Source organism: Fringilla coelebs (assembly GCF_963513975.1).
Source record: "Fringilla coelebs genome assembly, chromosome: 2".
NCBI classification, from domain to species: domain Eukaryota; kingdom Metazoa; phylum Chordata; class Aves; order Passeriformes; family Fringillidae; genus Fringilla; species Fringilla coelebs.
This window is the reverse complement of record NC_140029.1, coordinates 71,614,761-71,642,411: the sequence shown is the minus strand read 5'-3', so window position 1 is coordinate 71,642,411 and position 27,651 is coordinate 71,614,761. Positions and strand designations below refer to the sequence as shown.

At 38.0% G+C, this 27,651-nt stretch overlaps 1 protein-coding gene across 1 annotated transcript; it reads right to left on the bottom strand.

Annotated features, from left to right (window-relative positions):
- Positions 1 to 686: 686 nt before the first annotated feature.
- Positions 687 to 27,651, bottom strand: MTMR6 (myotubularin related protein 6). The gene is made up of 14 exons (XM_084200900.1): positions 27,545 to 27,651; positions 23,634 to 23,750; positions 21,598 to 21,760; positions 20,540 to 20,697; positions 19,716 to 19,844; positions 18,542 to 18,676; positions 17,273 to 17,405; positions 12,534 to 12,643; positions 11,354 to 11,479; positions 10,103 to 10,152; positions 9,110 to 9,310; positions 8,442 to 8,576; positions 8,237 to 8,363; positions 687 to 6,496 (listed from the first exon to the last, which is right to left on the bottom strand). The coding sequence occupies exons 1-14, from the start codon at positions 27,566 to 27,568 to the stop codon at positions 6,236 to 6,238; spliced, it is 1,869 nt and encodes a 622-aa protein (XP_084057026.1). The 5' UTR covers positions 27,569 to 27,651; the 3' UTR covers positions 687 to 6,235.

Genomic DNA, 27,651 nt, shown 5'->3' with positions numbered 1-27,651 from the left:
CGAGGAGAGCCCTCCAAGCTGCATTTACCTACAGCAGGAGGGTCCCATTCTGTAATAAAGATCACATTGGCTAGAAAATGCATACCCCAATGCTCCAGTGCATGAGTTGCCATCTGCACTATGCACAAAACACGTTTTCAGCGCAGATCACAATGAAGTTGGATGTGGCTTAAGTAAATATGAGTTGTAGGAAGAAGCCTGAGCACTCTGTAGCAAGTACTACTTAAGAAGAGCTTTAGGAATAATTTTTGTCATGGTACTGTCTTTATTAAGTGAAGAATACAGCTGTAGAGACCCTAAGAAGACTCAGAATTAAGAATTAAAAAAACCTGTTCTTAAGAGTTAATGGGAAAGTCACTGAGAAGAGAAGCTGGCATTTTCAGAAAATTACTCCAATTTCCTAACCAAATTTATTGATGCTGCTGAAAACACTTACCTGGATAACCAAGTATGCAGTAATAGTAACAGTAAGTAAACACAGTACTCTCCTGACAGTTAAGTCCTACATTAAGAACAGAGAAGCGCCCGTAATTAACAGGGCAGCAGTCAAGAGTCACTAACAAAAAGCTGAGCCGCCTCCAGTATTTAAAAGCTACAGAAGCATTCCAGAACCTAATAAATAGGTCAACTCATTTCTGTACTCTGTATCAGGTATGATTAATCCATAAAATGATAATTTTAATGCTTACACACAGTTATTATAAATGCTTATATATGCTATTGTAAATATTTAATGTCCAGTTAGATTGGCAATATTAAGATCACTTTATTTTAAGCCTTATGGATTTTGAAAACACATACAAATAAAATACTTGTTACAAAATTCCATTTGCTAAAGTTTCTTCAGGATTATACATCAAGCATGATCCTAGCACACAGATAAATGACTTTTACAGAAAGCATTACATAGAGCAATAAATGTTAGTGAAACAGCCAGTCTTTCCAGGTATTTTACAATGAAAAATTCCCTTCCCTTTGCCACATCTATTATTTGACTAACTTTTAAATTTCTTTATTTAAAATAGCCACATCTGAATTTAAAATGTGTAACCAAACCAACTGTGGAAGTCAACAGGCACTCAGAAGCCCCAAAGGGGAGAGTAAGCACTATTTTTCAAGTTCACCTAGTTCAGGGGTAAAAATCCCTGAGAGACAGAAAAATGCCGAACCCATTTTCTTCAATGGAAAGATGCTTGTCAAGGGACATTGTTAACAGACAGCTGTAAAGATAAACTGTAAGGCTGAAGAGCAATAGTAAGACAGAGCAAGGAAAGCAATCTGTAGTGCTAGGTAATGAGGAATGCCGGGTGGAGCAGCATCATGGGACTTCAGCAAGGCTACCTGCTTGCAAGAAAAGCACTCAGCAGAAATATATGCAGAGATACAAAGCACAAGATGTGTACATGCCTGTCATTAACATGGAAAACATCATGTGCCAAAACTATAATCCCACTTAGTTATAAACAGTATGTAACTGACCTCAAAAGGTAAAATACAAACAAGAATAAACAAGATATTGTGCTCCAATTTCAACGTCACCATCAGGATATTTATTACTTGAAGCCAGTAGATTAAGAAACACACATTCATATATATTTTCTGCTCCTCGATGCCAGTACAGAACAGCTCAGCAATAAGTGTTTAACAGACCAGGTCACTAAATTCTCTGGGACCTGGAAAGTGATCTCAGAAGCAGTATGCCTCTAACCTTCCACCTCAAGTCCCTGAGTTGCTGCTGGACATCAGAACAGCTTTACTGCTTCTACTTTATGAGTCATAGCCCTGCTGTGTCCTGTTCCTTGCTACATGCTGTGACACGGGTCCCCGACTACATCCCCTTCCTTAAGCCTATTGTGCATACAGAAGCTGCACCACTGAATGATGATGCTGTGCTGATTTTCAGTGTTATTTAACATGGAGGCAGGTCAAGCTAGCTAGATCAAGCATGAGTTCACTCATACTGTTCACTGACGCTGATGTGAGCCTTCAGAGCAGTGGAAGAAAGCCACAGTCTCTCAGGTTATTGAAACATCCAGAGCATTAAGAAGCCCATTACATCTGACTGATGTCAAGCACCACCATAAGCAACACTAGGAGGAAAGCGTGGCATAAACAGTGAAAGCAAGTCCAAGCAGACTTCAATCTAAAGATTTAATCCTAAAGGTTAATATAGGTTTCATAACCAGTACACTTAGCCTATGATCAGCCACAGGTTTAAAACTATTAGCAAATAAACAGGAGTTTTAAGAGCAACCTTTAGGTTCTGACCTAAAGATCTATAAATACCACTGGGGGGATGATCTAGTTTGAAATCAGATTATCTTTAAACTAACTAGAAAGCAATCATGCTTACGAGAGGCCCTTATGCCAGTCACACTTGCTCCAGAACAGGGCAGCACTCTAAAGAACAGATGTTGACAGCATGTGCCCTGTGCTATTTTAACACTGAGTTTCCTTATATTATTTATATCACTTCCTTAAGAGGACAGTAGTTAAGCCAAGCTACCCCAGCCCCACTTCAGCCCAGCTGTACAGCCAGTTTTGTGCTTGGGTTACCAGAATGGGAGGAGCAAGTTCTCAGAGATTTGCTGATGTGTTACGATATTAAAAGGCCTCAGGAAAACAACAACTAGAGAGGAAGAACCTTTCCCAGCAAAGCATTCTCCACTGTGCTTATCCTGAGGAGGAGACACATAAAACTGTCACAGATTGATTTGTGCTAGCTTTCCCTCTGCAAAACCATTCTATCAGGGCATTTGTTCCACACAGGAATGTGTGGTTTTATGGAAGGACTGCAGTTCTAGTTCTCTAAAAGGACTCTCCAGACTTCAGGCTTCTGCCCTAGATTTAGGTCACTAGTAATTGGACATGTGTAGAAAATGCACAGGCTCAGTTCAGTGTTGCCTAATTAATTTCTTAGTCTGTCGATTTGGCAGTCGCCCTACAAAACAGAACAGTTGGATACTTAAAATTGTATTGAAGAATATTTTATGACACTAGCAAGCCTCCCAAAAAATAAGCCCAACTCTTTTGGTAGTAATGAAACAAATACTTTAAATAGCCTGGAGTAGAAAAGTTAAATCAGTTTTCTCAGGTGAGACTATCAGCTTGGTTCATTAAAAGAAAAAAGATCAAGCACAGCACAGAATGTAGAAACCCAAAAACTTCACCTAAGGAGACTTCCTCAAGACAAACAGAACTGACAGGTGCCAAAGTCTTGCAACCTATGGAGCAGAATCAAATGTACCAACTTTCCCTCTGGGACATTATATTCCCAATCAACTGGTGAGCATACCAACCACAAACTAATGCCACAGCCTGAAAGAGAGAGTTCTGCACATTATTTTAATCTGTATGAGGTGCCTTTCAGTATGTAACTGTTCTTGGAGTAGCATATTCATGATGAAAAGCTCATCCACTGAAATTAGAATTTAAATTCTTTCTGTTCCTAGGCTTCTGTCACAATTTTACAGTCAACTTACTTGATTTTTTTTTAATCCTTCTTGAAGGACACAGAACAGCCCCACTGTGCTGTCTTGGCCATCCTGCCAAGCTCTCTGTTGGAGCTCACTTGACTACCATCTATTCACTGCAGCACAGGTCCCATGTGCTTTAGGTAGTTTTGGCTTAGGCCTAACAGCAAATGAGAAGAGACAGATGCCTCTCTGCAGGAACCTTCCTCACTGGTGACTCTGGGGGTTGAGCTGGCAGGGCTACCTGAACCTTACAAAGTGGCTGCTCTAGAGAACAGCCTTATAAAACTCTATTTACATAGTAACTGAAGTAAAATATTTACTCAGATCAGGAAGTATTGTATTTTTTGATCAAGAAACAAGCTCAGTGCCTGAGCAGTTTTATGGCATTTTAAAGGTGACTTAACATGCCTACCGTGATTTAAAATAAAAACACATTCCAGTTCCTTTCCCTAAGAAGTGAATTCTGCCAATAAAAAGGACCTGAAGACTGAAACTCCAAGTAACAGTACTGAAAGGGAACAGATCTTCTCTCCAAAACCCTTGAATACAGGGGCCCTCAGACGGCTGTTAAAGTAAAAACAACATACAACAATATTTGCAAAAAAGCTTAATATAATCTTTTGAGTCTATAAACTCTAAACAATAAATAGGAAAAGTGTACATGGCACACCAGAGCAGCTAATATTAAAACAAGTACACTTGGTACTTGGTAACACTTACCTATATTGTCAGCAATAAGTTTGTTTCACTACTGTGATATAATACAAGCTTAATATACAACATGTTTTTACAAAGGAAAACCACAGAACAAATTTAATACAGAAGGTGAGGGAGAAGGGGAGACAATAAATAACAAGGCACAGAAATCTCTCTTGCTGCAACCCTGTAAGGCACCACTTGTGCAAACAAGAAACTTTCAAAACCTGTAGTGGAGACATTCTAGATGTAGTTAAGTATGTGGATAATATATTTTAAATGTGACACTATGCTTATATCTTTGAAAATAAAAATGCTTATGTTTCAAAAATCAATTAGTGAAATGGGTGAATTAATAGCCAAATACAAGAGTCACAGCTGGTTTTTCCCAGACAGCTCCACAAGTGCACCTTGATCTTGACCTATACTGGCCTTGCTAAGAGTCCTGGATCAATATGGTGCAGAGGGAAATGCTGCCAAATTATGTCAAATTGTGCACACCAGTAATTGTGACAAAACACACTTCAGGGATTAGGATGAGAATGAAATTATTTTCCTTTGAAACCAAAAATTATTTAAATCAAGACGTAAATTATTAGTAGCATTAATCTAACATAATTAGGGATCTTAATACCCAAACTTATAATTCATACCTCTATTTAAGAACTGGGCACCAATATTTTTCTTCCTAATTCTTACCTGCTCAGAAAATCTATCATGAGACAAATTTCAGAAAACCTTCTCCCTTACCAGAAGGTTACAGATACATAGTTAAGCACACAAACTGTGAATTTCCCCCTTTTTTCTTATGTTCCAAGATCTCTACTGCATCCTGCTAGAAGTAGTTTTTGTCCTGTCTCCAAATACATAAAAATCTCCAGATATTAAAATTACTTTAAATATGCACAAGTTGGACAAGTTTTTACAAGATGAGAAGGGTTTACATGAATAACCAAATTCTAATAAATTCTTCTAATAAAGATAACCAAATAACCAAATTCTAATAAATTCTTCTAACCAAATTCTTCTAATAAAACATTTAGGAAGCACTCAGTTTCTCATTAGCTTCAGACATGTGACTTTTTTTAACTTGGGAACAACTTTTTCCAAAAGTTTTGCTTGCATTCTTGCACCTTGAACAACTCCACAGCACACAGTAAACAATCTGAATGAACTTGATTATTCAGTTATTGGCTAGTTTTGTTCTCTTATGTGGCATATCTTATTTTACACCTAAATACCTTGCCACAAATCAAAACACTTAAGGTCAGACAACCTGCAACTTTAATGATGCTCAATCTACTGAGCTGCCAGAGAGGAAAATCAGGTCAATATATTATATTTTAAAGAACAGAGCAAACTGAAGAAAAAACAGTCTCAAGTGATAAGTTAACATTCATATAGCTATTTGCTGAAAGGCTGTGCCAGCTTAGGCATGCTTCATTCTTTATATTCAGTCCTGTTTTAAGGATATAAAAATTTGAGCAAATACAATGTAAACAGAGCCAGGTAGACTGCAGTAGTAAAGGACAAAATCATTGATCTGACAGTTTTAAGGCCAACTATTTATGATCTGAAATATGTCATACTTTTCCATGGCACTTAATACACTGAAAGTTAGTACTGGGTGACACTAAGCAAGGGAATACGTATTCATATGAGATATATACATGTAGCCTCAGTTCCTAAAATAGAAAGTTCAAGTTTTCTTGTCCAAATAAAATCAATTTGTGAAAGACCATCTGTGGTTTCCTATACTGAATAAAGTAATATTACTATTTAAATCAATTTAGTGCAAACTGACCTAAGTCCAAAGACATAACGTTCCTTGATTTTCAGTCACTACTCACCAAATGCCCCTATTTCTTTCAAAAAGACAGCTACATCTTTTTTTCCCCCTTAAAAGAACAGCAAACACTTGACAACTAGCATGCTGTTCTAGCCTACATTAACAAAACTCGCTGATATACAAATCGTGCTTTGGTCATGCAGCACAGACCCATCCTGGAAATGACCCATCTCTCCATTTAATCAGTCTAGAAGAAGACAGTGCCAGATGTCAATTAGCAGGTCATCCTGGCCACTCCGTACTCCAAGCTGACAACGGCAGGCTCGGCTTTGGAGAACTCGGACACAAGTTCGCTGTAGCGATTGTCTGCTGTGTTGCTGCCCTCTATGGTTCGCACGGCATCGTTCACTGGCATCGGCGGCTGCTCCTTCTGGAAGCACGGAGGGGACTTCAGCGCCATGGGGGCAGGATGAGCCGTCTGCTCCTGTTCCTTCACAAGGACCGCATCTGACCGCCCATTTCTCTGCTTTATTTTCTGAAATACAACGAACAGTTACTAACAGCGGGCATGACTCTTTACTGATCAAACTGTGCTTTTAAAGGAAATGTATCCCCTTCTTTGGCTGGCCAACTCAGTGTCTGCAGAACTCTGGTACATACCCTAGCTTCTTTCCCACAGTTTACAGCTGATGCTACAAGCACTGCTGGCTTAAAATTTGCAGAAGGGCAGAAGACAAAGAATGCCTATTAATATCCCTAGAGAAGGAGAGGTTCTTTCAGGCTTGCCCCTTGTTTGGTTGCTATCAAGATGGAAACACTTTCTGGTGTAGAAGCAGAGGAAGACAGGCCTTGGCACTGCAGCAAGCAGGGATCTTGCAATCTCTTAAAGACCATGAGTCTCTTAGTGACAAAGCAGCTCGATATCTAAAGCCCTTCTATCTTTCCTAAAAACCTTCTAAAAGACTTTTCCTTTAGATCTAAAAAATGCCAATACAGTTTGTTCAAATGCATGAATACTCTAAAAAATGCCAACTAAAACACAGGAAAGGAGAAAAGGATGGATCCTGCCAGCATGAGCAAGAGAATAGGAAAGATTAGGATGAAGGAATTTTTCAGTTACATGGTTTGGGTTGTTTGCTTACTTCGTTTTTGTTTTTAATTCAAACTCACTCACCCAGTAACTGGGAGGTTACACTAGTTAACTGAACAGATTTGTTTGTTGATCTGTTTGTATTTTATTAGAACTGAGACTAAATCCAGAAGACTGGTGTCTCTTGGCATCAACTTTTTATAGATGGAAACAGCAGTAGCTAAGTCGACATCGGGATTTCAAACAGCTACATCTCATGATCTCTCAAGTGACAAATGTAGGCTCAGGTGAAGTTAACATCTTGGAATTAGGTTCTAGAAAATTCAAGCTGAGACTTTACTTTCCTCTTGCTTATTCTTTAGATTGTTTTTAGAGTTTTATTCACCTTGCTACTTCAATTCTATAAAATTTTTTAAATATAAAATTGAGATTTGAAACAGTATTAGATTAAGTGACCTGCATTCATTACTTTACAGTAGGATCAGTCTAATAAAATCTTTCCTCCTAGAAAAGCTGTACTTCCCCCCCTATCCCCCCAGCATAATATACAGGAGTTGTGTTACCATTTCTGTCCACAAGTATTAAAACTGATAATCAGAAGACTTCTGCACTCCTTAAAAGTTTCAGCACCTTAACTGACTGTAACAGAAGTATCCATCAGCTTTTCCTGGCTGTTTACTGCAGCACCTACAAGTCGATTATAGACATCTGATTTCTGGATTAAGCCCTGTCTTCATAAAAACTTTACAATGTACATCACCCATAATTATGATGACTTACAACAGCATGCACCTGCATAGGAAGTTAGAAGAAGGACAATACTTACTGCTTCCATTTTAGTAGCTATAATAGAAATAAAACATTTTCAGTCTCCTTATTTTAGCAACACAGCTGTAGCTACATGGATACCTTGTTATCCAAGATGGTTTAATGTTTCTGTGAAACCTGCCTTCAGTAAGGCTTTGATAGTAGCACTTTTACATAACAGAGCTCATTACTAAAGCAGAATAAATAGTGCCTTAGAGCACTCATCATAGAAAGAAGCAGTGAAAGTCCAAGTCACCATTCCACAGAATAAGTGCTAGGCCATACAGCGGTGACATTCAGGTGAAAATTAGCAGCACTGTAACAACTATAATCTGAGGAACAGGTCACAAGGGCACACACTTATTTTGTAATACTTACAGCTTCCAGTTCTTTAATGTCTTCCTCCAGCTGTTTATTTTGCTCACTTGTATTCATGATAAGGTTGAACACAGACTGCCTGGGATGCATACTTCGATCAAATTGATGGTACATATTTCTCCAAAACCTGCACAAAACAGACAGTTTTAAGTATGCAAGGTAAGACAGAGCTGAAGAAAAGATAATGTAACTTATTTAAACTTACTTAAAATTGAATGATACTGTATTGGGCTCCAGAAGCGTAAGTTCTGGAGAAAAGTCTGGATTATACAGAGGATTCTGGTATTTCTTCTGTTCAGCCAACAGGAATGGCCATAAGGAATAGGTCTTCTCTTTTAGTCTTAAAGCAAAAAGAGTTAGAGGTCAACACACTGACTGCAAGCAAACAAGCAGAAGATAACTCCTTATGATGTACAAGTTTTGCCTACTTGAAACCAATACTTTTAAAATACAATGCAAGAGGAAGTGATAAAAACTTCACAGAAGTTTTCCAGCTAAATGCATTAAAGATACCTTACTAATACTTCTAAATGAGTAATCTTGAACAGGCAAGAATTGTAAGGTTACCTAAAAAGAGACTGGGAGAGGAAATGACATGATACCTCCTAACTTAAGCTGACCTACTTTTAGAGGGGGAAAAAACCAAAAATAACCAGATGAGCAGGAAAACCTTAACTTTCCCTATGAAAAAGAAGATGTGATTTTCTACCAGGATTAGAAAGGCTGTCTTCAGCCTTCTTCCCTGATGCAGTTCAATGTAGGTTTCAGTACTAGCAATCCTTCCTCTACTCAAGAGTCTAAAATGAAGAAGATTCACGGAAGTTCTTAATCTGCCAGAACAAACAAAAGACACATTACAATGTGCCTGCTTACTTTAGCTCTTCTCGTTCTTTTTGACAGTTTCCAAGGAAGTTACCAAACTGGCATGAATGGACATGTTCATGGATTTGAAGGAGGAAAGCTTCATTGTACTCAAAGGCTTGTGGAAACTGCTCGGTCAGATTCCACACGCTTTCTAAAAACTGGGTGAACACTGGCGAGATCTCTTTAGGATCACCATCCAACTGACAACATCTGAAAAAGATTCCACAAACAAACTGAAACTGGTTTAAGTTAGAAAGTCTTAGCTGTAATTGTTTTAAAATGACAGCACCTTGATTTGATGCTAGCTTTGATTTGGAAATTGAGCACCTAACTTCAAGAACTGGGGCAATTTTTGAATAGAAATAAGTCTATATTTGACCTGTTTTTCTGACTTATAAGTAATCACACATCTATTTGAAGTACAAAATAGCAACATAAGACAGTTAAGTTCCTTTGTGTCTAATACTGTCACAGTCAACACATGGAGTATACCAGCTAAAGCAAATTACTAAGCACCAAATTGCAGCAAGGTTATTGTCATAGCTGATGACAAGCAGATCAAGGGAAAAAACAGAACTCTTAACATATAAGACTTCTAAAGGTAGGTGTGACTTCACCATCAAAGTAAAGATAAATGCAAAGTTATCTTTAAAGATACCAAAACTATGTGTTTCATATTGCCTAAATAGCTGGGGTGTAGCTTTAGGTTGGTTTTGCACTGCCTATACATCAGTGCAGACCTTGCTGCAGTCATCAACTTCTGCAAGCAAGGCACCAGTAGCACTAGAAATGTACATCTGCAATATAAATCAATTATCAATAGGTATAAACTGCAATACACTGTAGACAGCAGGAGAAGTGCCTTGTGTACTGAAAACAGCTTACTCATTGCTGAACTGGTGCAGTGTGGCTAGAAATGCAACATCTATGAGCTGTCTTTTGTTTAAGAATACTTAGCTCAGTTTGCTGTATACACTTTACTGTATCAGAGGAGTGAACTACCTGTCAGAGAACTTGTGCCCAAAAGAGATCCAGTCTTTCTCTATCAAGACCTAGAGGGTAAAAAAAACAAAATCTCATGTAAAATATTACTCAATCTTGCACCTACAGTATTGAGCCCACAGGTTATTGATATATTATACTTTAAATCTGAGTCGAATAAGTTACAGTAGAAACAACTATTTATCACTTTGTAGCCTCTTTATTTTCTTGGAAGCTTTTCACAAGATTCTCAAAGTGCATTAGTAAAAAACTAGTAAAAAAAGTTAAGCAACTTGCTAATCAGGTAACTGATAATTTTAAGAAAAATGTTGCATGACTTCACTAGTAGGTTATTAACTTTCTATGGCAAAGGATAAGAAAAATGTTAGTACTGCATGCCTGCTATCATAATTTACATAAAACCCCATAATATATTCTAACATTTATAAGAGTAAGTTTGTTCATATCAACCCTATCTTCTTTTATCACTTTGGTCACACTATCAAGCATCACAATGAACACAGGACCTTCACAAAAATTCAACTGAAAGCAGAGATTAATCAAAACCCAAAATGATAAAATTACTTCCCTAAAGATTCTTACTATTCACAACAAATTAACCCTCTTCTAATTCTTCCTCAGCTTTCAGTGCTTGTAATATTTGTGGCAGTTAGTTCTAAACAATACATTAAACTGGTTTTATCCTTGAGGAGTTCCCATAACACCTTGCCTTGTCACTGCAGAACACTGTTGATTTTCCTAGTCTAAAATTTGGAATAATCATACTGAAATTCCTCTCTCTACATAAAAAGATAAATAAATTTAGACTGCTTAGACATCCTTAAGTCTGTATCACCGGGGGAATTGTCATTTTCAGATTTTTAAAATGTTGCTTTGGAGACAGACAGAAATGTTGTTTTACAGCAGCACAGAGCTGCTGTAATTTAGAATGTGTGCTACCTCACATAAGCACTTTGGAATCCTTCTATGTCATAGATAAGGGACTTGCTGGGATGCAAAAGGCACCCATTGCAACATTTCTGCAGGGTGACTAAAATTTGCTATTTGTATTTCACTTTTTCAGATTTTAAATATTGTTTTTCAAATAGCAAAGTATTTCTGTATGAAATATTTATCAATATACTGCAAATCTCATTTTACACTTTGAACTAAAAAAAAATAAAATTCACTATGTTTGCTCCCTTTCACACTCAAATATTTTACATCCTTTCTTTACCAAGGAACAACTCAACACTGCAATGGTCTGCTTACCATGAATCCTTTGATTGTTCTGTAATAGGAATCTAGCAAAAGAGCTCCGAGGGAACAAACTTGGGAAGTCCTATCCCAGCCATCTGAACAGTGCACCAATACACTTGCACTCTCAACTGCTATTGCCTGCAAAACACAGTTGTTTATTAATCAATGTTCTTTTCTACACAGAAATCAAAAACTAGTAAATAAATTAAAAACCTATCTTTATTTCCAACTCATACCATAGGCCATCTTACTTAACAAAGCTAGAAAAATGTTTACTATGAGGAAAAGATTTAATAGTATCAGAAAGTAGGAACTTGTCTCCATAGAAGTACAGAAAACTCTTTGAAAAGAAATTCCACTACCACCTTTGCATAAACTAACCTCTACAGGGGTGCCCAGTTCTCTCTCTCTCCCTTACCAAACTAAATTTACAAGAAAACCTAACAATAATTAGCTTACACATTACTGAGTAAAGATTTAAAAAAAACCAAAAAACAAACAACATCAACTCATCATTAAAGATAACACTCATTCATCATTATGCTATATAAACATAAAAGCCTAGGAAATGCTCATTAGCTTCAGCTTGTATTGGCTCAGACATATTTGAGGGTCATCATTAGGACAATCACCCACTTTTAACCGAGATAACTCCTTGTTATTTCACCTAGCAAAAACAAACATCCAAGTTTTTCTTCACCCACTACCATCAGATCAAGCCCTTGGCTTTTTAAGTGCTTGGCAAAGGCAATTGCTCCTCTGAATAATTCACAGAATCCTATTTCCTTGCCAAATGAAGTCAGCATAGCCACCTTGGCTGCTTTACAATTACTGCCCCAGTTCTATTTTTCAGAGTACACTAAATAATAGTTTGTTCCATCCACCAGCAAACTGGTTACACTTTTCAAAAATACCTAGAGAACCAGGAAGCATAAGAATCCCTCTGTCTCCCAATGAGATGAGCAAACAGCATTCAAAAAATCCCAGAACACTGGCTGGAATGTTTAACATCTCCAATCATAAAGAAACACATAATACTTTAACAAGCATATTAGATGTACTGGTATATAATACTAAATACTTATCTCCAAAAAGGTCAACTGCAGAATTTTACACATTACATAATATTAAGCATAATTTTTCTGGTAGGAAGTCAACTTCCCACCAAATTAAGAAGTAGTATGCAAGTTACCTTGGCTAGGAAGACGGCAGCATCCAACACAGCTTTGATGTGACGCAGCCATCCAGAATTCTCCAGACCAGACAAAAAGTCATTGACAGACAAACCTCTTGTGCCACTGACTGAAAGAAACCAAGGGTTAAAAAGCCTTAAGTACTTGTCCACTTGCTTGTGCACAAGCACCCTGCAATGCTACAAGGGCCTACACCCTGCAATGCAGAAAGAAGAATAATTGCATGTTGTATCCAATCCCCTATGCTCTAAGTTGAGTGGTGGTTTCCTGAAAGATTTCAAATCAAACGGTTAAGGGAGGGGTACTACGAAATGTTCTCCAGTCAGAATTCAACTCTGTAGAACTATATAACCATAGGCTGCAAGAGAAAGATCTTTGTGGTTTTTTGACAAAATAACATTCCAAGGAAATACACTGGTTATCCCACCAGGAAGCCTTACTCTTGTCACCATGGAAGGCAATGCAAATGCCAAAGGCTCATTGGAAATACTTAATTAGTTCTAGCAGCAGGGAAGCAGCTGCATCCAGACAATCTACACAGTTCAGAGGAGTCACATGGCTAGAGTTTTGCCACCTCTACCCTGCACAGGAGAATAAAGTAAGTGCAGTACAAGAACACAGGGATTAATGAAATCCACTGAAATTCTGTCTACCTTCACACTTGACACACTACATTTCTGACTGATCTCTACCATTCTTCCCTAATATACTTGGATTCTGTAACAATAATGTCAATTCAGAGAGCAAGGAAGAACTCAAATTAAAGGAAAGATGCTTTACAGTGTAGAAGCAAGAGATAAAGAGGTAGATTGAAAGGTTCTCACATAGAACCAATTCACATGTAAGACAGATAACCTGCTTCTTATACAATTTTGAATAGTAACTCACACAATTACCTTACCATTCAAACATAACAAACTTCTGGAATTAAAAAAAAAAATCTGCTGGCTAACATAACTGCAGCTATGTGTAATTCTAAGAAAAGACACCCAAGGCTGCTAGCTACAAAAATACCTGCCTCTTCTACAGTGGAAGCCTACTTTCCACTACACTTAACAGCTAGACTTGATAATCTTAAAAGTCTTTTTCAATCTAAACGATTTAATGATTCTAAAGCATTGGGCCCCAAATGAAAATAAAAAGGTTCTGTAGATGAAAATCAGCAGTAGGGATACAACAGCTGCAAAATCATCTTTATCTCTGGCTGTGGAAGGAAGTGAGTCAGCAGCAAGAGCAGAGAACAAAATTCACCAAATAATTCTGTGATGCAGCTTCATATTCAATCAAGTCCCTTGATGTAAGGAAGGCAATAAACTCAAGTCACTCCTTCCAAGAGCTTTCCTGTATCTGCACTAGATGTTTCTCAGCTCTCAGTCAAACAAGTTTTGGTACGCTCCCCACTGCTCAGGAAGATTCATAGTGCCAGGTGCTGCTGAATACTAGAAGAATGACAGGCTTCCAAGTAAGTATTGCAGCACCTTTTCTAAAACACACAGCACTTCATCATCTACAAAACTAGCTAGCAAACCACAGCACAATGAGGTAACAGAACAGCAAGAAACCCCCAGGACAGAAGACCTACTTTTAAAGGTTAGTCTGTAATATCAGTAAAAGAAGTAAAAGCAAGCTAGCTTTCCCTTGTGTTTGAAAGGCACCGTTAGGCAAGAGTTCTGCTTCCAAAAGATCTGGCACATGGAAAACATAGATGAGAATGTGAGCTAGCTGAAAGGACCAAGTCATTTTCCATACCAGTGGTCCTATACACTTGATCAGTTCACAACAGTTCTATACACAATCAGTCACAAACATGTACACCACTCTGTGGTAAAGGAAAGAAACTGAAAATAGTCAAGTATCAGGAAATTCAAACATCTGCAGAGAAGGGACTGGACAGAAAAAGCCATGTCTAGAGGTATGGCAGCACACCTACACATTCTGTAACTTATGACTTACAGCACAAGCTTTCCAGCTAGAAATTAAACAGGCTTCCAGCCCTCAGTTTGTTTTTACCCAGATACTGCTGTCAAAATCTGCTTTTGATCAGAATTTTCAGCTTCGCAGAAATATTTCATAACTAGTAATTCCCTAGCTAGACTTCTATATTTTTATAAACCAAGTCAGAGATAGGAACACATATGTTGAGCCCCCAGAGTCACCTCCCATTTCTGTGAATTAACACAGGCATTTTTATACTAATTGCTGATTAAATAAAATTCATTGGTACTGGTCCAAGTCTTATATGCTGAAAAAAAAAAGTTATTTTCCAGTTCCTTGTGGTCTTTTAAAAGGTAAAAGATGATTTATGGTACCATTTATAGTACCAGTCATATAATTCAGCTACTTCACAATAAATAGGATTCAGGATAGTTCTGCCTATATGGATCCCACCATAAAAACCACAAGCCCTACATGCACATGAGCCCCAAAACCTCAGTGCTCCCTTGCTTGATTGTCATTATTCACACTACTAGCAAAGCCTCAGACAGCAGTTCAGGAGGTGACTAGACCTGCAGAGTGAAGCATAGCAGGTTGCAGGCAAGGGGTTTTTTAACAAATAAAAAAACCTAGATAAACCCTTGCCCTATACAGAAAACTCTACATAACTCACAAAACCCCCTCAGTTTACACATTTCCACCATTAAAATATATACAACAGATTGCAACACCTGTTGAGCCTTTTCCCCAAACATTTTCTGCAGAAATGCTCCCTCTTGACATACCCAAAACCCTTTTGCTTCAATCCTTTCTGTTATGTAACATTGTAATTTAAATATATAAAACCCGAACTCCGTATTTAGTGTCACAGCTACAATTTAAGTCTATGTGAAGTTTCTCCCATGAGCGTTGTAGTCTGCTCACCAATAGAGTCGTCATGCTCATGCTGAAGAAAACTATTTTAGAAAAGCTTTGAACCACTGCATGCAAGATATTTAATTAACAGCTGAATCCAAAATGAAGACTACACTGTAAATCCCCCTAGCATGCTCCATGGCGTTGTCCGATTACAAAAGGATGTTGGGAAGGATTTTGTCTCGCGTCCAGCTTGCCAGTGGAATTTTCAGATTCTGAAGGAAATCAGGCAGACAGACACAGAGCCAAGGAGCAGGACACACACCAAACAATGAGTAACAGTTGTTTGCCATAAAAAGCCCAAACAACTGAGGGCAGTCCCAGTTACAGTGGTGCTTGAACAAACAGCGTCATTGGTATCACTCTCTGATTTGAGAACATTCAGTCCAGCACATTCAGGCAAGTGAGTACACAGAAGCTAAATGGCATTTTCCTCATTTTAAGTTGTGAACCATTTTCATGGCATTTTCTTCCTGATCATCCCACTGACAGCACATTTCTACAAGGGGCTGAAAAGTAAATTTTTGCAGATATCCCTAATTTTAAGGGTCCTTTCTACCCCTGAAGGTGCTCCTACTTCTAAAGTAGCATTCAGCAAAATTCTAGGAAATCATACAGACTGAATAGAGGTAAAGCAACTGTGTTCATTTACCAAAAAAAGTTATGTGGAAAACAAACAATACAGATTACTCATTATTTTGTTCAACAATGTTTAAACAAACCAATTCTTCACACAAGGGAAAACTAAAATATATTCCATATCCTTAAATAAAGTTACAGACACATATTTAGTAAGTATTGCTGGTGGGATGCCAACTCAAATGGTAGGAATATGAAGTCTGTGAAGCTTAACTGTGTGATGCACACACTTCTGCATCAGGCATTATTACACAGGAGCACGCCTCTTAAAAAATTAAAACAATCAAGTTTTTTTAGCTAGTTTCCTAGAATTGAACATATTAGTAAGAGAAAGGGGGATTATGACAAATCTAAAAGCTCAAGCTCAGGATCATGCTTCTCATCTTTCTTTTACGAAAACCACATGCAGGAATAACCAGAAAGATCCGTATTATCAAAGCTCAACAGGATTCCGTGCACAGTGCCTGAAGAATAGGTTACCAGCCCATCCAGGATCAATGAAAATAAAGATTACACCACTACTCTGTAAGATTTCTTGATCAATATAACACCATGTCTTCATCAAAATAGGCTTCCATACAAGTGTAAACCTCTTCTGTCTCTGGAAACACTTGCATAATTCCAGAAGCCAAGCACTTACACATGCACTGTGTGTCAGACATGGAAGCCTCACTTCTGCCAGTACTCTAATCTCAGAATTCACAAAATGTCTTAAAAAAATATTAACAGAATTATGAACACACTTCTGCCTTTCAATTTTCTCCACTAGGAGGCAGGCAGTGGTATGGTGAAGTGGCTCACATTTTCCCCTGCCCCCTTCTCTACAAACACCTACAAGCACACAAGCGGCTCACCAAGTCAAAGAGCTCAAGTTTTGTACAGACCATATGCCCACTGTGAATTCTGTGGAACAAAGTGCCCCTTGGAGAACTGATATTCTGTAAATGAAAATGTATCTGCAGGCATACACTTGGAAAACACAGGAGTCTGTCTCAATGACATGCTAACAAAGCTCACTGAAGACATATGTGCCATTCAATTTTCTCAAAATAACTCCATTCAGTTGGGTTTACAGTTTGAAGATCGAGGTTTAAGGTAATTCATTACCACAAAGCATATCAAACTGGTACTAAACACAGAGCTGGAATAAACCATAGAAATGCCAATGCAGTTTGTGTAACCTATTATTAAAGACTTCAGAAAAACACCCTGTGTTCAAATACACTATTTTAGTACAGTTAAAACATACCTTCCAGGAGTTTTTGCAAGCTAGATCTCATTACATGAATATTTTCAATGCCAACAAACTGGAACCTAATGTTTGAGTAGTTGTCTTCATTCTCATAGCCCTTCCCAGCAGCTCTGTTAGCCATTGCATTAAGCTAAAAAGAGGAAAATAAAAACACTGAAAAACATTATTGGAATAAAAAAATCAAATTAAGAAACAGAAGTCAAACAATTTCAACTGACTACATTGGGAAAAAAACCAAAAGAACACATAGTATAAACAGATTCTAATATAGTTTATGGCAAATCAGCTTGAACACACTGAAGTATAAGAAAAGGACAGTATATACATATAAAAAAAAAAGTAATCTATATCTAGAGCTGACATATCTGAATAATGCATTTAGTAATTCCCATTCTCTTCTCCAGATTCCTAACTAAATAAGCCTTCATTTGTGTCCAAACATTTCTGAGTAAAGACACTACAAACATCTCACCTACAAAGGAGAGAGTAAGACCCAGACATTTTCAGCTCCTGTGTTCAGATACTTGAGGGAAATTAATACTAAGTGAAATGAAGATGGGTCTAAAGAGTGAGAATCAGCCACACATTGTAATAGGTAATCACATAACTTAATAAAATAACAGAATTCAGTTTAATTAGACAGTGATAAAGTATGATGGTGAGGCACTGGAAACCATTGCCCAGAGAAGTTGTGGATCCTGGAAGCGTTCAAAGCTAGATTGGAGAGAGCTCTGAACAACCTCGTCAGAGGCTGGAGATGATGTTTAAGACTTCTTCTAACTCAAGCCATTCTATGATGACCTCAAAATGCCAACACAGAATTTCCTCCACTTCCTCACTTTTGAGACAGTTTGTGCAGATCATTTACACAGAACATCGTACTCTCCCATTCCAAAAGAAACCACATCACAGCTCACCATTTCCTGAATTTCATTTCAAATAATCAAAATTGTCTGGATCCCACTCAACTGTTCACTTCTTAACTATGATTTAAGTATATTTTTAAATGCCCCTCTCAAAGTGTAGCAACATATGCAGAGAATTCTAGCTGACTACTGGGACAGGTTCAACTGTACAGCTGAAGCTTAAACCTTCTTTAAGAAAGCAAGTAATTAAAATACCAGAACAGAGAGGCGTAACCTTATTTTTGCAACACTTGTGCTCATGATGGACTCCAACTTGGCTCCAATTTTTTCAGAATTACATTGTATCCCTGACTCTAATATTCAGGAGAAGAGGTCTGTCTGCAGCACCAGAAGTATGTACCTTGGGCCTGGTGTCCATGACGTACATGTAGCGATTTGAAGGATTTGCTTTACTGATGGCTTGCAACATGTGCTCATCTTCCAGGCACCTGGCACTGAAACCTGAGAGAGGTTGACTGCATCTGCAAATTGCAGCCTGCCAGAAACAATAAAGAACAAATCAGCATCACTTTAATACCTGTACTTGAAGTGCTTTGCAAAATCTCAAAAGACACTGAAACAAATTGTTTCATTCAGCAAACAGCATCAGCAAACTGAATAAAGTTCAGGCATTCCAACTTTTTAAGCACATTCCTTGGAAACGCTGAAATACAGTAGCTGCAACTTAAATCTAAATATTCATCAAAACAGTTTTTCAGGTTTATCTTCAAGGGCAAGGTATCAGTTTACATAATTGACATAAAAACTCACAAAAGTACAGAACGGAAAAATTACACTTTAGGACAGCAAGCTACTCCCTTAATACAGAATGAATTGTGTTGTTTTACTAATGCAGGCATATTTTATTATTGCAAGTGCAATTTGTTATCATCCTATGTAATTTTTGTAATGTAATTTCAATGATATGTTGTATTTCAGAAGGTATCAGGTACATCTTCCAGTATTCAAATAATGATGTAATTATGTTCAAATCCATCTAGCAACTTCACATTCATCAGAAAAATTCTTTAACTCAGCAAGGTGACAGTATGCTACTTCCACCACTGAGACAGGTACACGCTGCTTTACACCACCCACTGCAAAATCTTATTTCCTACCCTGCAGAGGTTTTTTTACCTTGCAAATAACTCCTTGAAGAACTAACGTTTTTATTTTGTTGGTTTGTCTGTTTGGGGCTTTTTTTCCTACCATTTTGACCTAATATATTTCATTCCTGATGTATCAAGGAAGACAGATCCCTTAAGAGAAACCTATCCTCAGTTACCTTAATGTTAGTTTATGAAAACTTTAGTAGAGTCAACTGATGACTTAAGGATTTATTTTAAACTGGCTAGGCTTACTCCACATCCTGTTAGGCACCACTCCTGTCAGCTGTATTCAGGGTTATCCTGAGTCACACCCTTGCCATATAAGTCCCTGTACTTGAACCTCCTTACTAACCCCTGAACTACTGTCAAGTGTTGAGAAATACTTTTCAGCACTTTTCAGCCCTGCAAAAGGAAGTCACACGATACCTCTTTATTTTTATGATAATATGACAACACTGGGAATCTTCCTTTGCTTCTGAACTTGGAGCTACCAACAATTATGGGCTTGCTTGCAGTTCTGGGAACATAAAGTTCTCTGGGATAGGTTTCACAAATCTGAAAGACACAGACACACAGAAAGGATTTTATAGGCAAGACACAAAGCCTAACCTAGTTTTATATTGTATTTAATTTGAAAGATGTAAGGTGAATTAAGACACAAAAGAGAAACACTACTGTTTCTTTATACAAACATAAACAACTCAAAGGAGACAAGCCATGGATGAAAGTAGTACAAACTGGTATCAAGTTACACAGCCAAGCATCACCATACCAGCATTTACTCTAGAGAATGGAACTCTGTAGTAGAATGTGTTTCAAATAAAATACTGACATTATTTCCCTCATTTTTAATACTTGCAGACTACAAAGTAAGATGAAATCTAATCTCAGAATCAGCCACACCACCACAACCAGCACTGCAAAATGCTGAAGTAGAATCCTGCTCAGTTGAGAGACATCACAAAGCTGCAGAGCACCAGAATCACTGGGGCTGGACTTCAAAGAGGTAAGCATCTCTCAAAACAATCCCAAAGAACCCACACATCCATGCACACGTGGTCTCTAAATGAGGCCTTGGGAAAACCTTCAATCAGGAAGTTGTGAGATTGCACACTGATTAAGGAGTTAACTCTCTCTACCTGCAAGTTTTTGCTTATATAGCAAGCCAAGTGATTTGGCAGTAAGCTGTTTTCTATAGGCCTCACCAGAAACAGATGCAGAGCAGAACATGTTACCATTACAACACTTACCTTGTAATCACGATTTGCATCAGACAATTGCCAGTAATCATTTGGCACTCCCATTCTCTTATATTCTTCTGCTAGATCAATAAGCTGCCAACCTTTGACTTGCTCAGATTCATTTTGTTTTGGATTATAAGAAAAGGCATACAGTTCTTCGTATTTTGCTAAAAGGTAAAGAATATGTAATGGAGAGAAAGTCTCAGGCTTCAAGATACACAGAAGCAACACTTAATAATAGATACTTGACATGCCTGAAAAATCTATTCTGCAACTATCCTACAGTTAACTGATAATTACAGATACCTAGTCAGAAGTAGGTTATGAAAGTTTTCATGAGTGTGCTTGACCTAATTCAGAACAGACATTTATAAAGCCATAAGGGTCACAAAATGGAGACTGACAAACTTGAGGCAAAGGCAGAATTATTAAAAGACTTCACAGGATCTGAAAGAACAAACTATTTTGGGAGGCAAGAACTAAAATTTACATTTACTGACCTTAAAAAGAGGAAGTTTCCATAAAAAAGAAAAGCTTTCAAAAACTGTTTTTCCTAGTAGGCTATTTATTCATGACAGATGACATTTTGCACTGCTCTAAACACAAGGCAGAAAATGCAGAAGACTGTACTGACAAAAGTCTCTTGTAAAGCTGAACTGGTTATGAATGTTATTCTAGCATCAAAATTTCAGATTTATTTTTGAAACTGCATTACATTAGTAACAACTGATTTGCTTAGTGGGTTTTTAATCTATGGAACACAAAATTAAGAAAGACTATACACATTTATATTCACAATTACAGGAACACCACTAGAAATGCAAAAAAACATGTAGGGATCTCTCATTCTGTTAAGGAATATCAGTGCCACACAAAAGCCAGACAATGCAGCTTCTGAATTTTTATGCAGATTAATATTTAATCAAAAAACCTATTTATATACTTAACCCATGTGAGACTTTATATAATGTGTGTTTTAAAAAAATAAATAAAATAATTGGTTTACACACACCTCAACTTGTTATCCATGCATACACTGCAAAGTCTTTTACAGCTACAAGAATTACCTGTTCTTGAGAGCTGAAGCAAAGAATTATAAATGTCATGACAATCTCTCTCTCTGGGTACAACAAAGTGAACTATCCTGAAGTTCTTGCACTGGATGACAAGGGGGCAGCCAGAAGTAGTCAAAGGAAGTTTTTCCACCGCAGCAATGTGATGATGTAGTATCTGTGACACACAAAAACTCACAGAGTAAGCATGCTGAGGAAAAATAAGAATAGCATACTACTTAGATCAGCAGATGCAAGACAGCACACTAAACAATGCTGAATATGGATTTTGACTAATTTTGTCAGCCAGTTATAAAAAGAAATACATTTAGAAGAAGAAATCCAAGAATGCCATATTGATTGGGACACTAAAATGTATAAAACTTTCGTTATTCTCTTCTGTCATTTTGAAGTGTCCTTCTAAGTGAAAAACTGAGATGTAAAACGCCACTGTAGTTTTCTTTTAGCTTTGTTAACTGATAGGCTTATATCTCATTAGGCATTATCCAGACAGGGTATCTATATTTTTTAAGGATCTACAGAAACATACTTCAGAATTTTCAAAAAAGGTAAAGGACGTAAGGGAAAATAATTCAATGTACTTAAGATTTCAAAATTCCAGTATTTAACAAGTACAGATAGAACAAAGATAAGAAAAACATCTCCTATATTACCTACTGTACTAAATAAACATGACAGTTTTCCAGCTAAATGTTTATGACCACTTTAACAGCATTGTCACAGCAATGGACATACAGAAGCCCTCCACAGATTTATAGTGCGGCAAATCCACACAAGATTTAGGTAAATACATAGAAAGCTGTTGAACAGCTGTTCAACTCTGGGAAGAAAGGCACAGATACATTACCTCAACTGAACGAGATGTTCTTGACAGAATTTCAATTACCTCACTGAAGCAATCAAATCCTCTTAAACATTGATCAGAATTTGACTGGCATCTGAAAACTATGCTGCCAAATATGCATTTACAAAGAGACTATCCTGAAGACATTATGATAATTATACCTGGTACTTGCATTATCATCAGAAAGGCAGTACTTGGAGTATGGGTTCAATTTGCCCAAAATGAAATCTTTAAATGCAGTGCATAGGGAGACACAAGCAAGTAATGCTTCTGAATCATGCTGTCCCCAAAAACCCATTTTGTATGAAAGGGGAGCAGTTTGGTTTGTACCAAGTTGTACGTTATATCAAGAACAAATAATAGAAAAATGAATTTTCTTGAAAGCACCATCAGGCACTTACATAACCAGGATACAGGATCAAGGAAAATACACCTACAGGAAAAAAAATTAACAACAGCCAGGGAGATGCTATTTCATCCTGGAGGATGGACGACTTAAGGCACTTACTCAAGTCAGGTGGCTGGACTCCAATGGGAGCCACAGCTTGATGACCATATGTGTGCCGCCAGGGCACTAAGCACAAAAACTAATGGGAAATACTGTACTAGCCAGCTTTGATTGCACAACACTGGTACTGGTCAACAAGAAGCTGCAGCCCCCTCTGAAACCTTTTATTCCAGAGACAAATACTTGTAAAGAAACAGCTGCTTACTGCTCCAAAAAAGTGCATGTTATCTTCAATATTCCCCAAACTTGAGATCTTAGCATTTTTGCTATCTCATTTAACCATGACAGAATCTAATTACAAGGCAAGTTAACTCTGAAATTTTAAACCTGATGCTTAACCTATGTATCACTCTCCCACTCCTGCCTCAGAATTATGGTGCAAGTCAGTTATTTAAAGAAAACCACCACACATGCATTCAGAAATACAAGTGAAAGCTACAGAAGAAATTACAGCAGCTTGAGGAAAAGTCAAAATTTTCAACATGACCTGATTTCAACTGCAGCAGCGTCACGCAAGAGCATAACCTGTGAATTATTAACTTATTATGATACCATGAAGGAGGAGAATAGAAAGAATAGCTAAGAACATTTTAGTAAATAAAGTCAACCCTAGATCAGGAAGAAGAAATGTATCTGGAGGACTCATGCCTTTGAGCCACAAGCATTCATTATCCTTACCCACGTCTCTCTCTGGCTTGAATCTATGAATAACAGATGAGTTGCTGTAAGGTACAGGGTTCCCGTCAGCGACTTATTGCTCGTGCTGAACCTATCCAGTAATTTCACTTGCTCTACCTGTAACAAAAAAGGAGAGGGGAGAATAAAAGTTAAGTTTGAATTTCTGCAGAAATTAAAATTCTAACTTAGCAAAGGCTTCGGCAGTTGGCGCAATAATTTTGAAAATGGTAAGAAACATAACACAGCACACACAAGGCTATTCAGGCCAAACTAGAGTGGCCACAAGGTTTGAGACCAACTAGTTCAAATATCCTGTTTCAATACAAAAAGCATTGAGCTTTTTTTTGTCTCAGTTTTTTCTAAAATAAGAATTACTAATTAGTAAGCTTTTAGGCTGCTTCCCCAAAATACAGCAAACACACACTAACAGTTTCCTGGTATCGAGATGCCAGCACTGAATTAACAGCTGATCTCAGCAACATGCTTTATTAGCTGTCTGCACACTCAATGCCATAAAGATTATGCTCTCCTGACTTCCATTTTAGCTATGTTGGGGAATTTTATAAATTCCCCAACTTCAAAAATCAATATTATTATAACCTTGCCTCATAGTCAAAATACATTCTTGATGAAATGTAAGCATTATACTAATAATTACAAAAAACCTCCTAGAAATTCATGGATTGTGCTGGCATTTAAAGCAGATAATTGATGCTTGAGCCTCGCAAGGGTCAACAACTCCTTCTGGTATTCTATCAACATTGTTATCACAATCCTATGGAAAATATTTCAAAAGAAAAACTATTTCTAGATAGCCTGTATTTTATCTGCTCCTCCTAACTCTGGGCTCCACAGAGTGGCCTATTTGAAACAAGCATTACACGATTCTTTGCGTGCAGGAACAGGAAAGGAGTATGGCAAATGGCTTATCTCCACGCATTCCTCTGTTTCTTGGCAGCACTGTCTCATTAATGCCAAGTTAAAGCTCTGTGCTACCATTAAATGCATGGCAGAACTCCAAAAACTTCCACACCAGCAAGACCAGCACCCAGCGACAAGGAGAGCCCACATCTACTGTGCTGATGTTAAGCCTTTTTAATTCCAATGTATGGATGTATTTACCTACTAAAAGCACATACAAAACAGAAAAAAAAAATCAGGTATTTCTTATGATCTAGAAAGGCCTAATTTTGCTTTCAAAAGTTAAAAAAACACCTTAATGAATACAAACCAGAATGAAGGAAATGCAATATATTATCATAGTGGTGCAGAAGTCAGCACTATGATAATATTCCAAATTTCAGTTTAGAAAGCAAAAAACTTGGAAACTAGATGCATCATTACATCGAAATACATTATGCTGAAACCACCAAGTCCTCAGGTCTAGAGCAGTGTAAGTGAATGCACCACAGCCAAAACACAGAATCCATACTGGGCAGATCTGCAGCAATAATTGCTCCAGTACCTGGCACTGCACCTCCCCAGCAAATTGAGAAGTGCACAGAAACTGCCCCAGCTTTACTCCAGTAACACAACCCACTAAATCCTGGCATGTGAAGTTTCCTTCTCCTCTATGTAATAAGGCAGCTTCCCTCAAAGCTGTATTTCTACATTACATGAGGACAGGCATTAGTGCTCCAACTTCTACTTACCCAGGTAAAGCCTACAAGAATTGTGAAAGCCAAGTCATAGATAAACTTTTCTTAAAGGCAACCGAGTTAGATTCAGCCTCCATGGATGACACATTCATTTAAACTCGACTCAAACCAGATTAAATCTGTACTCAGCTTATTATACACTGTTTCCTTTTGCTGTTTGATTTGATTTAGCAAACTAAGCAAAGCTTTCCATCTCCAGGAGAAAAAATCCAGCAGTATTTTCACTAATACAGATTTGACTTCAAATATGCAAACAGGTTTGATTGAAGAATTTTCAGTCTTTTCTACCACATTTTACTGTAAAATATCCTTAAGGATACTATCAAGGTTAATTGTACCACCACATATTCTTTACTTCACCACCCCATTTGATAAACTGAGTTTGATCATTTGTTGCTACTTAAATGTAAAACTCTCAGAAGTGATTTTAAGTTGACTTCACTTCCTTATTCGACATAAAAACTGTCAGCCAGTTTAATTTCACAGAAAGCTACAGTCAATTTCAGGTAGCTGTGTGGATAGTTCTGAAGAAATTTTGATTTCAACATTCCCAGCAAACTGAAGTTGGAGGAGGTACAAAACCTATTCCATCACCTTCTTCTGGGGATAACAGCTGCCCTGCATAGCAGTTAATTAATGCACTGTTATTTCAAGTTTATTTCTCTACGACTTAACTAAACTGAAAAAACAGGAATGCCACCAGATTAGAAAAAGCAGGGATGTCTCAGAACAGTTGGCATGAGCTCCAACTTGAACCTACACACAAAGTGAATCTTTAAGACCCACAACACAGGTTGTACTTTACTATTCTGGCTTCCTATACCTCTAATGCTTGCCTATACACATTTTAATCTATCTGGATATTCGATAAAATAACAGCTTGCAAAAAGCTAAGCAAGCAACACAGCTGTAACAAAACAAAGATCACACTATTTCTTACCATGACACTGTTTTTTTAGAATGTATATTTTTTTTGTATGAATTATAAAAATAATCGCTTCAAGTAGTAAGTCTTGTATCTTACAAATTGTGTTCAGGGCTCATTTCTCTCTTCACTTCTATTGTTACATGAAGTATCTTTTTCCCCAGTAGGGCCTCACAAACACAATGCAGAAATACAATCACCTGCAAAGAAGTCAGCAACCTGCAAGCCTTTTTAGTCTCAGTTTCAGGTCTGAAACTTAAACAGATACTCTGATCATCAAGACCCGTTGGCTTTAGTCTAGCTTTCATTTTGGAATCCGCTACTGACTGTAACAATTGCATATTAAATTTCCAAACAAGGACTTTTATGTTTGTAAATAAACAGCTGATAAAGAAAATCTTTATCTCAAATCTGTCAGCATGATGCACTAATAAAGGGCACCTAATTTCAGACTAATAAAGTGTCACTAATGGTAGTTTCATCAAAGACCTCTTTCTGTTTCACATATGTATATGAAAAATAAAAGCAGCTATGAACGCTCCTTTTTTAAAGATATCTATAAATCTACTTTAAAGTCAGACTACCAGGTCCAGGAATTAATCACAATTCCCAGGACCCAACAGACAATGGAGTCATTTCAGCAACCTTTGCAGTCAGGGATGATGAGCAAGGTGAGAAAAGTACCATTAGAAATTTAATTCTATAGAAGCTGGGGCTTAAAAACTCACTTAAAAATTAGCCACAACAAGAGAGACCTTCTTTTTCCATCTTCGTTATACAAAGAAGACTAACACACTAATAATAGGAAATAAAAGTCTCAGAAGTCCAAAATGTCAGCTACAGCTTAGCTGACATATTTTTAACAGCCTAAAACATTACACAGGCACTGACGGCCTGCGTATTTAACAACACATACTGGAATATTCAAAAAGTAGAAAACAAATCGGTTGTTTTCACAACAGATTTGCCTCCAAAACTGGAAAAAGTTGCACGGAACCATACCCAGAGCACACAAAACAACAGCAATCCCCTACCAGCTCGCTTCTCCTGTTCCCTACTCCACCACAAAAACCCCTGCACCGGGATTTTTAGTGTCTTCCCCTTATTGCAGACATAGGGCCACACTGGAGCAGCACGCCCAGAGCCCTTCATCCGTTCCCGCGGCCCGGGCCGCTCCAGAGCCCCGCGCGGGGCGGCACCAGCCACAAACAGCAGGAGGCAGGGAAAACAACAACGCCCTCGCCCGCAGCGGACGCGTCGCGCCGGGCGGGCCCTGCCCGCCGCACAGTTACCCCCGCTCCCCTGCCGCGCCGCAGCACCAGGAGTACCTTGGTGGTGCGGATGTGCTCCATGGCGGTGGCCGCTCGGCCACGGCCGCCTCCGTCCCGCCGCCGCCGCCGCCACACAGCCGGGCCGGCGGCCGCTCCGGCTGCGC